Source organism: Eurosta solidaginis, chromosome 1, assembly GCF_040869045.1.
Source record: "Eurosta solidaginis isolate ZX-2024a chromosome 1, ASM4086904v1, whole genome shotgun sequence".
Lineage (NCBI taxonomy): Eukaryota > Metazoa > Arthropoda > Insecta > Diptera > Tephritidae > Eurosta > Eurosta solidaginis.
Window position 1 is genome coordinate 86,679,294 of NC_090319.1, and position 17,053 is coordinate 86,696,346.

A 17,053-nucleotide genomic window follows, 5' to 3' on the forward strand; every position below is an offset into this window, starting at 1 on the left:
AAACTGCTATATAAAATTTCTTTCCACTTTTGAGTTTCAGTGATTAGCTGTTCATTGATAAGTGTGTCAATTGTAGCCTCCTAGTAAATTTGGTTTTTGTAAAGATCGCCATTGAATATAACATTTAATGTGATTTTGAGTATTTTCGTGTGCTGGCGGTTTATCGTATAGCTTCTTTCACACCTGCAATTTTGAATATCCGCCAGGACAACACATTTTAGGTCGATTTAAAGTATTGGTGCTTAACAGACGACATGGTAGGCTAAAAAAGCATTGCTACTGGCACTCCACACCTACCAGTCACGCTCGTGGTATGTATTTTGTTCCAGTCCCAGTCCCATTCCGAGTCTCAGTCCCAGTCCTAGTCCTAATCCCAGTCCTAGTCCGTCTCTAGTCTACTTCCCGGAAAAAAGGATCGTAAATACTAATATAGGCAAATTTATATACCAAATTGAATAGGACATATGTAAATAGGTATGTGGCTATTATTAATTCATGTCTTTATTTCGCCTTCGCATGCATATTTATCAGTTTTGCCAGGTTGATGCGACTAAATAGAATATCACAATGAAAATTACTTTAGAGCTCTCAGCAACAGCTTTAGTTTAATATCCATATTACCCACCCATTCTAGGGGTATCCGGGTCCACGGTTTGGCCTATATCTCGAGACGCTAGTCACCCAGCGGTATAATATATTACTCTGTACTGAAGCACACATCATATTGTATAAACACTGTCTACGCATTCACGGGCCCTCGTTTTGGCCTATATCTCGATACCCTAGTCACTCAGGGGTATGAAAATTACCCTCTACTAAAGCATTAACTGCTTTCATTTGTTATCCATATTCTATAAACACATTCTAGGGGTACCCGAGTCCACATTTCGGCCTATATCTCGAGACCCTGTACGTCGGTCGCAACCAAACCTATATAATAACCACCGCGTGAGTTATACGCAACTTATGTAAAAGTTTGAATAAAATCGACCTATGCATCTCTTCAAACACCGGTAACCAACTAACACATATTTTAGCGTTTCTTCACTATAATATTAAAACGAATTGCAGATATTCGTTGCTTTTGAAATTCGGCTTAAAAATTCCACAATTGAACAACTAAAGACTCTCCTGAATTAAAAAAAAATGTCTTAGGACCTACAAATCGCGGGCCACCTCAGAAACCCCGGGCCCGGGGGGAATCCCCCATTCACCCATCCCTCTCGTCGGCTTGTATGCAGTGTGTGTTAACCGCTAGTTTTAACCATTATTGGTTTTCATATTAAATTAGGCCAAACTTGAGTACACGTGAGAACTCATCAAGGCAACAGGGTCTCATAAACAAATGAGCCAAGATCTGGCATTCCGGAATTGTTGTATTTGTGATCGGATTTGAAAAAAAAGTTTGATGACGTAGCGCTTTTGAAGTTTTCCATTTGTTACATTTCTCTCATATTTCGCTACCAGTGTTCGTAGTATATTTTTCCTCCTTTTTGAAAGCGAGCGAACAACTAACATAAAAGTGATTTGGTGGCTTGGCAACCCCTTCGATTGTGTTTTTGCCATGAAATGTTTCTCAGCAAAAAAGTTATCTGCCTTATCAGATGCACATGGAGTCGGCCTAAAACGTGTAGGATGACTAATTAATGCTCCCATAAGCACACCACATTCTGGAAGAAAAATGGGCTCTATCTCCCCCGATCTGCCCAGCGGATTAGGGGATCAGAATATATCCGCGGTAGGTATGCCTGTCGTAAGAGGCGACTAAAATACCAGATTCAAGGGGATGTGTAGCGCAACCCTTCAGGTTGCCAGCGCAATATATAGCTTCTCCAAACCCAATTGTCAACCTCACCTATCCGCGGCGAATCCTGTTTCAGTAACAGACGAGGCTCTGGCGACCACAAGCTCCTCATGGAACTTGGGGGGTGGGGAGGGAGGGAATGGCCTGAAGGTTTAATGTGGCCACATAAATCGTTCCCGAGATGGTCGGGCTAGCACCTTAATGGTGCTGTGGTACCGGAGCGTACCGGATCTGTATCCGGCAAAAGACCATCACATCGATAACACTCCCCAAAGCCTTCGGGGAGCAACCTTATCGCTAAAACAACAACAACAACATCTCCCCGGATATTTATCACTAAATATATTATTATTTTCGGTTTACATATTTCATGCTCTTTTAATGACAGAAGGTTTCAAGACCGGGAAAGATTCCTGTAGGAACGATAATGGCGACCTGGTAGCTGACTTACAGAGTGTGGAGGAAGACGAAACCGATACCCCGATTGCCGATGATGAAAAACACGCTCCGGCATCCAACTATGGCGAAGTGAGAATGGCAATACCACGGCTAAAAAATCACAAGGTGCCAAGTAATGACAGGATACCCGCCGGGCTGTTAAAAACATGAAGGCGAAAAGTTGGTATAAGATAAAGAAGCAAAAAAAGTGGGTCTTGCACTAAATGTGGACAAGACGAAGTACTTGCTGTCATCGTGGCCTTTGTAGCCACGTCACTGTTGACGGATATAAATTTGAGACTGTGAAGGATTTCGCCTATTTGGGGAGGCAGCATTAAAAGCAAAAACAATGTCGGCCTGGAAATCAAACGGAGAATAACTCTTGCCAACAAGTGCTTCTTTAAGAAATTAAAAAGTAAAGCTCTCTCGACGAACAAAATTCTCGCTCTACAAGTCACTCTTCATACCTGTCCTGATGTATGGCTCGGAATTATGGAAGGTGTCGAGAGAAGATGAGATGGCTCTTGGAGTATTCGAGAGAAAAGTTCTCCGGAAGATTTATAATTATAAGCTATATGAGCTTTTCGCAGATATGACGATAGTGCAGCGAATAAAAACAGAAAGCTTCGCTAGCTAGGTCATATTATGCGGATGAACGAATACGCTCCGGCAGTTTGTAAACAGAGGAAAGAGAAGACCTTCACTGAGTTTGGAAGCTTTGACCTCGCTTGGTGCTCCCAATTGGGGACTGTTATCGCAAAACAGGGTTAGCTGACCTCACTGACTCAACGTACTTCATCTATATATATAAAAAGAAGTGTACATTTTGATTGTCACTCCATAACTCGAGAACGGATAGAAAGATTGCCATGAAATTTTTAGGAAGGATACAGGAAGGAGAGATGATGGTTAGTTGATTTTGAAATCCCAAATCGGTTTAGCTATATATATAAAAATCAAATTCTGTGTGTGTGTGTGTTCGCTATGGAAACGTATTTCCCACACATCAATCATCATTTTGGTTATGGGTTCCTTCGATCAACGGGAAGGTTTTAGGCTAAAAATAATTTCGATATATAAAATGGGCGTGGCACCTCCCATACAAATGGAATCTTTGGTACTGCATACCTTTGAATGTATACATGCCAGAACATTGAAATTCAATGAGGAGTTATGTGAGGCCAATCCCTAACACCACCAAGAAAATGCGGAATTTGGAGAAAGGGGGCGTGGTACCTCCCATACAAATGGAATCTTTAGTAATACATAACTTTGAAGGTATACATGCCAGAACATTGAAATTCAGTAAGGAGTTATATGAGGTCAATCCCTAACACCACCAAGAAGGCGGAATTGGGAAAAAGGGAGCGTGGAACCTCCCATTCAAATGGAATATATTATACTGCATATATCTGGATGTCGTAATGGTAGGATAATTAAAATTGGTAAGGAGCTATGTGACGTTAAGTCCTAAAACTTCCAGTAAAATGTGGAATGGGGAAAAACTATGGCTGCCGTACAAACTTAAGTTATTTTAACACCTAAAGTTTGACTGCATTGTTGAGTTTAGCTGTTATGCCTTTTGGACGTTTAGTAATCTGCCGCTGTTAAAAAAATTGTTTAGCTTCAGTCTATCTACATCTTCTATAAAAATCAAATTCTGTGTGTGTGTTCCCTATGAAAACGTGTTTGCTATACTTCGATCATCACCAAATTTTGGCTCGAGGTTTCTTCGATCAAGACGAAAGTTTTTCATATTTCAGAATTAAGAATTTTAAATTTAAATGTTTTTGTTTTTTGGCTATGCGAAAGAACTATCTTAGCTCCCAAAAATGATCATGTTAACAAAATCAATGATCGCTTTCAAAATCAATTTCCTGGCGAAGTGCCGAAATATAAATTGATCGACACTGTTACAGATGAAGATAAAATTATGAATTATCCAAATGAATTTCTATACTCCTTAGAACCAAAAGGAATGCCTGCGCATATATCAACTTTGAAAATTGGCTCACCAGTCATGCTTCTTCGGAATGTAATCAAAGCAACAATCATCAGCGGTAAAAGCAATACAATAATATAAAATAAGATACAGTAAGATACAAGAATAAAATGTTTTAACAGAAATTTTCACCAAATATGCGTACAAAATTCAATTCAATTTACAGAACAATAAATTAAATTATCAACAAGCAAAACAGAAAAAATAACGCAACATCCATTCGATCTCGGGCGTTACAACGTGCGCCTGGTAAAGCTAGTTTTTATATAAAACTTCAAGTGCTGTATGTTGAGTTTTGGCGGGATTTACGGATCGCGTCCAGACACATTTTTTGCTTACATTTTACTCCTTCTATTCTCATTCCGTACGAAAAAAGTACAAAAGCTGCGAGTAAAATGTGAACAAACATGTCTTAAGACACGAATAATGAATTCGCGTCATTTCATCTAATCGCCACTTGTAAACATTCAGCTTTTCATACGTATGCAATGAGAACTTCAACCGAAAGATATTAGGTACTAATACTTAGGTACTACTCTAGTTTTCAACTCGACCCACATAAACCTTTGAGATAAAAAATCTAGTAGGAGATAAGAGTGGAGCAAAATACTCTGATTGGAAGAAAGTTCTGAACACTGCGTCAGCAATAAAACATGTTGTCAAAAGCGTGACGTCACGCCGAGAAAATGTATTTCTCAACCAACTATGATTTTTTGCTCTCTCATTTTTTAAAGCGGGATCTGTTTATTGGTTCATGGGGTCTCATATTCGCCGTATGTGATATGCTTTAATCAGATTTTATATTGGAAACCATGGAAACAACCCAAATTTAAAAATTTACAATACATTACTCTTGTGAATTGCCAAATTGTTTTAAACTTTGCACAAATAACTTTGTATTTTGATTGTATGAAGTTTTGTATAAAAAAAATAACAGAAAACACCAAATACCAACGCTTGAACTTTATTATAATAAAACTAAAGGGGCTTCAAAACTACATCATAACGAAAATTACTCAAGTCCATGACGCAAGAATGCCATACAGGTGAAGTTAGTCGTACAACAACAAAAATTTTACGGCCTCACAATCCGACCATGAGTTTTAAAGTAGTAGGGAAGGAAAGCTTTTGGTACTATTTGCTTTTTTACTACCTTAGTAATGTAATGTGCGGAAAAAAGCTAAACTCGATATACCTCCACATTAGAAACGGAGACATAAAAGAAAAGAGAAAACAGAGAGAGAAGAGGATGGTGGAGGGAAGTCGGAAAAGTAAAGCGAAAGAGGAAGATAGAGAGTGAGACTAAAAGTAAGAATAAGGGCAATTGTTGGGGACAAAGTAGTAAAAAGAGGTTAGCAGGAAGATTAAGAATAAGGATAAGATTAAGAATAATAGAATTAGACTTGGATAATAGCAAGAGCGGGAAGAGTAAGAGGAAAAGCGGGAATATTTACGGAAGAATGAAAGGGATAGAAAAGTTGACTGCGCCGATTTAGGTAAACTAGAAACTGTAGAAAGGATAGGAAATAAGAGAGGAAGTAGGTTAGACAGAAGAGAGGCGGGTGGATAGATAGATAAAGTGAGAAAAATATCGGTCGCGTTTGATCATACGACTGGGAGTAGTTCATGTTTGTCTAAAAGCTTCCAGGATTAGTCCGAGCTGTTCAAAATAAAGTTCTGAAAAGCCAACGTTTTTTTTTTTTTTCAATGAGGTAAATCTATAAGCTCAGATTTGTTGAAGCATAGTTGCGGTAAAACCTCTGCCGCTATATATTTTTACTCAAGCCACCTCTTTCTACTCAATGAGTTTACCTCAATGCATGGTTTACAGAGAAACATGTTGAGTTCTGGGACCGTATACTGTCAGTGCCGAATATTCCCAGAAACTCATGCACAACTTCATGACATTGTTTTAGATCGTCAATCATCACATCGACGTCAGCAGTATGTTTCCATATTCCTTAGTTGTGGACAATAATAAGCCCGCCCACAAAAGAAAATACAGAGCGCAGGCGTTATTTTTGTGCTCTTTATTTCATATTTCACAAAGGCATTAATGTAGTATTTTTTTATGATACTGAAAAAATCAACGCTGCAGATAAGTCAAGAAGCAACACTTATTGCGTTTTCTTTTCTGAAAATAATGTCGCCCCGTTGGTTCTCCTGAGCTCTCCCGCGAGTTTTTTTAACAACATATTTTTCACTGAGTAAAACTATAGGTCTCATTACCTACAAAAAAAAGCCATTTTGCATAGCTCCAGGCGGCCTAGTTAAAAAGTTATAGTTTAAGAGTGCATTTGTGCGTAACATTTTATTCAGAAAAGAAATCGCCATTAAATTTCAAGCATTCACTTGAATACCATCCTTTTGGGCAGTTGTCGGCTTTACATTGTTGTTGTTGTTGTATTAACGATAAAGACACTCCCCGAAGGTTTTGGGGAGTGTTATCGACGTTGATGTTCCTTTGCCGGATATAGATCCGTCACGTTCCGGTAACAAGCACCATTAAGGTACTAGCCCGACCATAGCCTCGCCTGCTAAATATGTGTATGACACAGTCATATTTGTAACAGGATTCCCCTCGCTGAACTGAAACTATAAAGCTTTGTATTGCGTTTATCAAACAAATAGTTTAGTATATTGAAGACATACGCACAAATGAATAAATTACAAAATGAAGAGTATGATCCGCACCGAATCAAATGTTAGGCGAGTGCGACCGCCGTTCGTTTGTGTGCATTGATTTCTTATCTTAATATTAATATTTCTACTGTACGAGCGTTTGTGACTGAGCTACTCCTTAAAGACTGAACCGATTTTGTTAAACTTGGTGTATGTGTTCAAGTGGGCTTCGAGGTTGCTTAAAATTCACAATTTTGTCCGTTTTCTTTTTGCGTTTGGGGAGTGTTATCGAAGGGATTGATAATCGCAATTCATGGCTTCCGCAACCCAATTGTCAACCTCATCTACACGAGGCGAATACTGTTACAAATATTCATGTATCCTACACATATTTAGCAGGCGAGACTGTGGCGACCGCAAATTTACTGGGAATGGAAGGAATAAGGGATGAACAAAGTTAAGAAGTAAAATCGAAGATAAATTAGAAAATAATGGGATAGAGAATGAGGACACCCGTACCGGGCAGATTTTGTCTAGTAACATATAATATACTAAACGAGCCTGATCCGTGCGCATTTTGCGCAACCAATATAAAAGTCTCTTATCAAATATCAAGAGAAATCAGCTGTTCTATCAATCAAGTAAAACTTACAGCTTGCGCTGCCATCTAGCGTATAATAGCAACTGCCGTCAATCAATTAAAACTTACGTCTTGCGCTGCCATTTAGCGTACAATAGAGCTTGCGCTGTCATCTAGCGCACAATAGCAAATGCCGTAGTAGTGCATGTAGTGCAAATATTCACAATAGTGCCATAGTACAAATAGAAAAATTTTGAAATTAAGATTGAAAAATGACACAAGAATATCAAATTACCGTAAAATAATGTAAAAAGTAGAAAGATGAGAAAGTATCGACCGAAAAGCAGCCAAGAAATGCCGATCGATACCGATTATTCGATTGGGCTTTGAGAATCTGACCAAATTTAATATGAAAAATATTAGTGGTTGATGCTCCCCATTATATTAAGGTCAGACTGTTTTGTCCGCACATAAGTTTACCTCGTCGTAATAATAATTATAATAAAAATATTTAGACTAATAATCAACTCAGTAATGGTATATATATGTACAACAGTACATAAAAATGCAGCGCGCGCTGTAATATATGGGGTATTCCATCCCATTTCGACCAATTTTGAACCCGACCCCTTTAGAATTGGCTGAAAGTTTTTCTTCTTTTTCTAGCTTACGAAAGACGTTTTTCAGAATTTTTTCAAATTTTTTCATCCAACTCAAAAAAGTTATGAATTTTTAAAAAAAACACCGTTTTTGTTTTCAAAATGCTATAATTTTTTCAAAAATTGACCGTTTGGGATCTTGTTTTTTTTTAAATTTGTTTTTAAATGTGATTTTTTGAATTTCGCCATTTTTTTTTTCTCATAAAAAACTTCAATCAATCCTGCAATCATCCCCACTAATACCGGAGTGGGCCGATTTTTTTTTTTTTTTGTTTATTTAATTGAAAAAAAAAACAAACAATTTTTTTGTATTTTTTCCGAAAAGTACATTTAAAAACAAATTAAAAAAAAAAAAAGATCCCAATCGGTCAATTTTTGAAAAACTTATAGCATTTTGAAAACAAAAACGGTGTTTTTTTAAAAATTCATAACTTTTTTTGAGTTGGATGAAAAAATTTGAAAAAATTCTGAAAAACGTCTTTCGTAAGCTAGAAAAAGAAGAAACACTTTCAGCCAATTCTAAAGGGGTCGGGTTCAAAATTGGTCGAAATGGGGTGGAATACCCCATATATTTCATATATTTCACATATGATGAATTTCATATCAAAACCTATAAAAAAGGCACATTTTGAACCAGACCCCTTCAGATTTTGATGAAATTTTTAATAGAGGTACACTTTACCTATGCAAACACCACCTCGTTTTTAGAAATTGCATTTTTGAAAAATTATGGACGTGGCAAGGTGTCAAAGTTGTGAAAAATTACGGTAATAGGTACTTTTGAGCTGTGATAACTACGGAATGGCTCAACCGATTTCAAAGATCTTGGCACCATTGGAATCGAATCGCATCGGCATTACACTGAAAAATTGTTTGTTTCAAAAATAAAATTTTTAACTTGGAAAAAAATTCAAATGCCAAGTGTTTTAAAATAAAATATGTTTTTATTAGAAAGGTTTATTTAATATATATAACATATCAACAAACTCAAATGGCATTTTTTTTTCTTTTTTTTTATAAAAATTTTTAAGTAAATTCATCTCTCTCTATTTTGATATCATAGTACTTTTGAGCTGTCGGGGTCGGGTTCAATGCATATCGGTTTTGATATGAAATTCATCATATATATGTCTTACTACTACATACTGATACGAGTATAGCATTTCTTAAGCTTAAGCAGAAAAAAAGTTATAAACTGTGAGATGAAGTTTAAATACGTTTGTACCAAATATAAAAAAAGCGCGCGCATACAGATGGGAGAGCGTCATATTCAATTATATGATAAAAATTCAATTTATTACTTTTTTATATTCTCATACATTTCTTATTATAAATATTTGCAGCGCAATGAAAATACATTAATTTCATTATTTGTAAAAGAAGAAAAAGAAACATTACAAAAACGTATAAAAATTACACACAACATTTCTTAACATATAAGCTATTGGATAAACGCTATAATATACATTTTATTATTACTATTATTATTATTTTTTGTTTATAAATTTCTTACGTTTTTATAGTTTTCATATCACCTCTAAAATAAATTTGGGTTTGTAAAGCTCGTGATTTTTTAATTTAATTACATTTTTTTTTTATATTTCTTCTTAACCTAATCGCTTTCTAATTTTATCTACTCTTTCTTTTTTATGCAAATTACTAGCTTTGTTTTTAAATAGAAAATACTTAAAAATTAATATACATTAATTCGCAAGACATGGAAATAAAGCCGATAAGCGCTTAAACTAGTTTACTGTAAGCAAGCTTGAATTTTCTCAATCCATTCTTGTGCTAAATTCGCATTCATCGCATAGAAATTGTAGGTACGTCGATTGGTTTTTAACTGCGAGAGAAAGAGAAACAAATTTTAAAATTTTTGTTACAGTATTTTTTGTATGAGACATTCCAAGTAAAAGTTTTCGGCGAATTGCCAAACATAGCTAGATGCTACTTTAACTCCGGATACATTTTCAATTTGGGTTTGAAGTTTGAGATTTGGTTTCGGGTTCTAATCGCTTTCAGGTTCGTGATTGGTTTCGGATTTGGTTCCAATTTTGTCTACACTATCTAAAAGCGATCACTTTGTAATTTATTTTAATTATATTGAAATATCGCCTTTATTAATTGTAGGCCGTTTATGTTTATTCCATGACAGTATAACAAAAAAGACTCCATTCAAAAGTTAAATTCTCCCATGATTCAATTACTTGAGGTTTTATCTTCAATGACGGCAGAGCTTTGACACTCCCAAATTGAAAAATCTGGACGGGTTGCTTTTACGAAGTAAGGAAAACGGGTAATAATTCAATCCCCTTTAGCGAAAATTGTAGTAGAAGAACAACAACCCTTTAGTAGTATATTAGTAGTGATGATACATTTGTAAGTGCCAACAGGTTTTGGAGGAAATAATTCATTTTCTACTAAATATTTCATGAATTGATAACGAGCTATGTTCGTTTAGAATTTTATTCAAAAATACACTATATCAAAATTTGTTTCATTTGACATAAGAGGGAGTTAATGAAAATCATTATGAGGCGTTCTTCATTCTAATTCTAATATAGGGCGTTTTTGTGACAAATCATGAAATGCGAAGTTTTTGAAAAATATTTTGAGATAGGACGATATTGAAAAGGCAGCCGACATGGTCTGACAAAAAAAAATAAAAGAAAATGGCTTATTGTCTTAGAACTTTATATTCCGGTTTTGACTTTGACAGAAGAGTTCAGCTTTTATGCGGTCCTGCTACACAGAGAGTATTCACCTTTTTATTCTGAAATTTCGGAAAGCTCCTTTACGTTAAGTATTCATGGAAGTGTTCCGGATAAACCGTTAATTTAGAATGTTCCGAACACGATCGTTTGATACTACCTCACGAGGTCCGAATATACATAATATTCAAAATATAAACCGATTACCCATATTCTTAAATGGAGACGAATGTTCCGAACATACGGTATGAATAAGTTAACATGCTCAAGGAATACATTTCGTTATGGCATCTTCATTATTTACCAATGTCATTTTTACGTGAATCGATTTACTAGTCGAGTTTTTGACGTTGAACGACTACTAATATTTTTCGAAAAATCGCAAAGAAACAATACAGTTAATGGATGTCAATTCGATTTAGGAGCAAAATGGCTGCAATTGTCAAAAAATTTGTCTGTCGAGCAAACCTCTTGTGATTGAATCATGGATTTTGTTTACACATCCGATTTTGGTTCCCCTTTGGGGATCCAGTTTCGGTTACAATTTATTCTATTTGGTGCCGTTTTCGGTTGGAGTTTCAGTTTCACTTCCGGTTTCGGTATCCGTTTGGATTTGCGCAATTTAAGTTCGGTTTGATTTCGTTTTCGGTGCAAGTGTTGATTTCCCTAACCGTTTAAGTTCCGTTTTCGGATCCGGTTTCACATAGTTTTGCTATATTTTAGGACTTTTGTTTGCTCTTCGGTTTCGGTATGTTTTCGGTTTAAGTAATTAATTAAGGTTCGGTTTTATTCAGGTATCGGTTTCCGCTCCGTTTCGGTGTTGGTTCTGAATTAGGTCTTGGTTTCGAGGGAGGTTTGTATTTCGGGTCATTTCGTTTAAGCTTTTCTTTTGGTTTCGGTTTCAGTTTCTAGTTCTCCTCTGGTTAGGCTTACGGTCTAAGGTCCGAGTTCAGTTTCCCATCGATTTACTCGCACTTACGTATTAGGTTGCGGTTTTGGTTCCACTTAAGGTTTTGGTAATTGCTTGGGTTCCGTTTTCCTTAAATATTCAGTTCGATTTTGTTAAGGTTTCGGATTCCATTGCTTTTCGGTATTGATTCCGGGTTCGGTCTAGTTTCGGGTCAAGTTGCAATTCTCCCAAAAATTTCCGATCTCCCTCATCAGCTGATTCACCTCAGAGTTGTCATTTCTTTTAAGTGTTACCAGATGACTTACATATCGAATATGCTCACGGTTTTATATGCAGTTCTAATTGCGGTTTTATTTTCAGCCACCGTTCCAACTTCAGCTCTGCTTTGAGTTATAATTGAGATTCGCTTTTGGTTCCGTTTTCGATTTCGGTCCCACTTCCAGTTCTAGCTCGGCTATCGGTTCCGGTTCCACTTGAAATTTGGGTCGGGTTTGATTCCATTGCTTTCGGAGAGATCAGATTTCGGTTTGACTCAGTTTTCGACTGCATAGGAAGAAAGCAGACTATCAAGGGAGACAAAAGTCACTCTGGTGCAACTTTTTTCTGGATACTGGAACAGGTTAAACTCGTACTTGGCTTGAATCAACCCCGACATACGTAATGTACGGCCTGCATGCCATGTGTCACCATCTTTTCAATTGTAATGTGTAACCTAAGCCTCTCACAGCGCAGGGATGTCTACCCTTTTGAAACTGCTAGTTTTCTTGGACTCCCTTTAGAAGACTTTGATAACCATTTGTGAGTGGTCGCACCTATTGAAGGGGGGATAGCACTGTTAACATAATAACAACATTGCGATTTTGTTTACACATCCGATTTTGGTTCCCCTTTGGGGATCCAGTTTCGGTTACAATTTATTCTATTTGGTGCCGTTTTCGGTTGGAGTTTCAGTTTCACTTCCGGTTTCGGTATCCGTTTGGATTTGCGCAATTTAAGTTCGGTTTGATTTCGTTTTCGGTGCAAGTGTTGATTTCCCTAACCGTTTAAGTTCCGTTTTCGGATCCGGTTTCACATAGTTTTGCTATATTTTAGGACTTTTGTTTGCTCTTCGGTTTCGGTATGTTTTCGGTTTAAGTAATTAATTAAGGTTCGGTTTTATTCAGGTATCGGTTTCCGCTCCGTTTCGGTGTTGGTTCTGAATTAGGTCTTGGTTTCGAGGGAGGTTTGTATTTCGGGTCATTTCGTTTAAGCTTTTCTTTTGGTTTCGGTTTCAGTTTCTAGTTCTCCTCTGGTTAGGCTTACGGTCTAAGGTCCGAGTTCAGTTTCCCATCGATTTACTCGCACTTACGTATTAGGTTGCGGTTTTGGTTCCACTTAAGGTTTTGGTAATTGCTTGGGTTCCGTTTTCCTTAAATATTCAGTTCGATTTTGTTAAGGTTTCGGATTCCATTGCTTTTCGGTATTGATTCCGGGTTCGGTCTAGTTTCGGGTCAAGTTTGCATTTCGGGTAAGGTCTTCGGATTTGTTCTAGTTTCGTGTCGGTGTCAGTCCCGATTACGGTCTTGGCTTCGGGTCAGGTTTGTATCTCAAGTTATGTTTCGCTTTAGCTTTCCTTTCGGCTTCGGTGTCGGTCACGGTTTCGTTCTTGGTTTCGGTTTATAATTCGCCTCTCGTTGGGCTTCCGGTCTAAAGTCTGAATTCAGTTTACATTCGATTTTATCTTCTTTCCGTGGCCCGTTTCGCATTCGAATTGCTCGCGGCAGCGTATTAGGTTTTGGTTTCACATACGGTTTTGGCAATTGCTTGGGTTCCGGTTTCAGTTCGGTTTTGTTCAGGGTTGTGTTTTTTTTTCCTTTTCGGTGTCTCTTCCGGGTTTGGTCTGATTTCGGGTCAAGATTGCTTTCGCTTCTGGTGTCGGGTTCGTAGTTCGTAGCTTACCTTTCTTTATTGTATCTTCTTTATTTTTCTTTTCTTACTGTTCTATACCCTTAACTTACTTAACTTTCTTACTGTTCTCTACCCTTAACTTCTCCTACATGTTTTGCAGGGTGTTGCAGTTACAACATAAACATTTCGGCATACTTACATAGAACGTTTTGACACGAGCTTCAACTTTGACAGAAGTGTCTCAAGTTTTTGCTTCGATTTGATCTTTCCACAAACTGTATGTGGCAAGGCCATACCTTAGCCATCCATGGAACTCATTTTCAAAAGCATGGGTAAAAGGATATCAAATTATGGTTAAGTGATTCATTGTATAACCGCCTTAGGTTAGGTTAAGAGGGCGTGCGTGAGCGTTACCCACACTTCAACTCGAAGCCATTTTTGTCCATTGTGAGTGCCCTCAGTAAGTACAGGGTGGCGAAAAATTCGTTTAGCCCCATTACCTCCTAGTGGTCCTCAACGAACCACTTGCTTTCCCTGATGAACCCAAGAAGAAGCGAGACGCGCACCTTCCCAACCTCTGCCAGACTGTCGAAGAAGCGTGAGCCCAGAAATCTGAGCCTTCTTCTTTGAAGCGCCCGGCATCGGCAGAGAAAGTGGTATATCGACTCCTCTTCCTCCTCATCCTGACAGCTTCTGCAGAGGGAGTTTACTGGTATTCGCCAGCGTCAAAGCATTGGTGCGATAGCACAATGACCTGTGATGATACCTGTAGGTACCCTCACCGCAGATTTGTTCAGTTTGAGAAGGAAGCTGGTGCCTCTCCTATCCAAGCATGGCCATAAGGACCTTGAGACTTCGCAGTCAACCCTATTGGTCCATAGCAAGTCCATTGCCCTGTTCTCATATTCGTCGATTCTCCCTAGGAGATAACTCAGTGGCGGTCGGATGGAGCTGTCCACGTAGCTTATGTCTAAGGCGGAACCTTTCCTAGCCATCTCATCCGCGAGTTCATTCCCTTCAATGCCGCTGTGCCCAGGGACCCAGAAAAGGGAGACATTGAGATTACTTATAGAAGCCAGACAGGCTCTACACCTCATGTTGGACTTTAACGCCCTTAAGGCGACTTGGCTGTTAACAAAGATTGTTACGTCGGTGTTGGAGACTGCGCTATCTTGGAGCAGCTTTGCGGCTCTGTCTATAGCATAGACCTCGGCTTGGAATACACTGTATGCGTCAGGAAGTCGGAATGATTGGCTTAACTGTAGATGTGTTGAGTACATCCCAGCTCCAGTTCCCTTTTCCATTTTCGAGCCGTCGGTGTATATTGTGATGCCCCTGCCGTGGTCTAGGCCTACTTCCCATTCCTCCCTTGAAGGATATCGTATGTTCTGAACCTGGAAGTCCAAAGCCCCTGTGATGTGGTCTGTTTTGGATGTTAGGTCGGTTGTTATTCCGTTTAATTTCCCCTTCGTCATATCGTCCAGAATCGTCGCGTGTCCGTGCTTAGCTGTTTTCCACATGATGGATTCTCTTAGTCGTAGAGCTCCTCTAGCGGCTAATCCCTGCACGGTGTAACCGCCTTACAATTCTTTCTTCTTTCTCTTAGTCACTAACATAATTATTCTAATTTTGTATTTTTTTTTTCTCTTTTATCTGTTATACATTTTTAAGACTTCCTTCGAAGAAATAACAAAATGTTTAAACTATCGATATCGAATCAAGCGTTGCATGATGACATTCAAGTTTTTGAACAAGATTCTTTCTCCCCAAAATAGAGCAATTCTCAACAGTGTTGAATTTGAGATAGGGGAACTCATAGGCATTTAGGTATTTATCATTTTGTACTTACATCAAAGAAGCCCTTTTCGTCAATGCGTTTCGTGCCGATTTGTGTAGGCTGCGCAGGCGTAACTGACTGTACCTCTGCCAATTCTGTTTTTATTTTTGTTTGAATAGAGAAATCTTACATATACAAAGAGTTCATAGAAACTAAAAAATCTTGAAAAAACTTACCAATAACACCCTTGCATTGTGAGTCCTCACCGGAGTCATAATAGCGCAACTGATGCTTTATTGAGTCCAACACAAACCAACGTTGTTTCCAGCCTTTCAAGAGTGCACCTCGTTTGTAAAGATGTCTGTAAATGAAAGTAATCGACTTTAATGACATCCAACGTACAGAAATAAAATTGCTACATTGGAAGAAACTGGACCAGTTTCGAGAGTTTGTCGTTGATATTGGTGGTGCTGTGGTCAATATGTCTCCCAAAAGGTATTTTTATCGGCAAGTTTCTATATTTATGTGCGCTGAGGTGGAATGTAGTGGGGACAGATATAAAGGGATGCAAATTTCGGAGTAGAAAAAGTATGAGTCAAGTCCAGAAGTGAGGAGGAGAGAAGCACATGTTGTGCTGTGTGGAACAACAGAAGGGAAAGGAGATATATGTAGGTAGAGAGGGGGAACGCACGGATTGAATGGGGTTACAAATGTCGATCATATTGAACGTCTACGTCAATGGCATTACGTTACCGTCTGTCTTACATCTAAAAATACTAAGTGTGACGTTCGATCAGGATCCACATTTTAGCGAACGTCCATCCGCAATAGTACCAAAAACCCAGAGCCGTCAAAAAGTTCTCAAACCTCTCGCCGGAAGTACATGGTATAAAGATAAAGAGGCGCTCATTACCACTTACAAAGTAATTGGCGGGTCGCTTGCATGCTACGCGTTCCCGATATCGTGGCCGAGCCTAAGGTGACTCACTGGAACAAAATACAGGCCTGACAAAACATCGCTCTCAGAACCGCTATGGACTGTCTTTTATGTCCCCAGAGCACCATCTACACAATGAGGCGAAAGTACTCCCCATTAGAACGTGAAATGAAATGCTGAATAAACAGTTTCTGTTGAATACCCAGAAGCCTGGACATCTCGAAAGACATCTGATTGAAGAGGCCCCGCCTCCCAGGGATATAAGAAATCATCTCCGCAATCACTATGATGCAATACAGCACCTGAGAACTCAACCGTATGTAGAACAAAAACACAAAGGGGTCCTCAGGGATCCACAATAAGGCGTCGGACCTCTATGCTAGGAATTGCCCCGCGACCTGAATTCGTAGGTGAGGAAAAAATCTCCGTAGGAAGACGCGCGTCACTCCAGTCCGACTCCGATCTGGATACTGTAACAGGTTAAACTCTCACCTATCCAGAATAAATCCCTGCATACATAAGTAAGTTTTGCTTTCAACTTATACCCCCGTTGAAGCTGCTGAAGTTTCCTTGGACTCCTGTTAGAGGATAATGATGACAATTTATGAGTGGTCGCACCTATTTAATAGACTGATATAGGATTAGGATATACCCAGCCGAGCGTCGCCGGATATGATACTTAAGTAAAAAAATTTCTCATCACTGAGAGCAGATCTCACTTTGCCT

The 17,053-nt window shown here is 38.4% G+C and overlaps 1 protein-coding gene across 7 annotated transcripts in view; it reads right to left on the reverse strand.

Annotated features, from left to right (window-relative positions):
• The window catches only part of Sbf (SET domain binding factor), a 154,801-nt gene that overhangs the window by 58,101 nt on the left and 79,647 nt on the right, over positions 1–17,053 (reverse strand). For 5 of the 7 annotated variants that reach the window (XR_010948407.1, XM_067759011.1, XM_067759009.1 and 2 more), the window contains 2 exons: positions 15,627–15,751; positions 15,463–15,545 (listed from right to left, as the gene is read on the reverse strand). Coding sequence is in view for 6 of the 7 variants with exons in the window: in XM_067759011.1 (XP_067615112.1) it covers positions 15,463–15,545; positions 15,627–15,751 (208 nt within the window). In the remaining variant the exon portion in view is untranslated. Of the gene's footprint in view, positions 1–9,357; positions 9,949–15,462; positions 15,546–15,626; positions 15,752–17,053 lie in introns of those variants that run through there. The other 2 variants (XM_067759014.1, XM_067759012.1) reach the window with 1 other exon arrangement.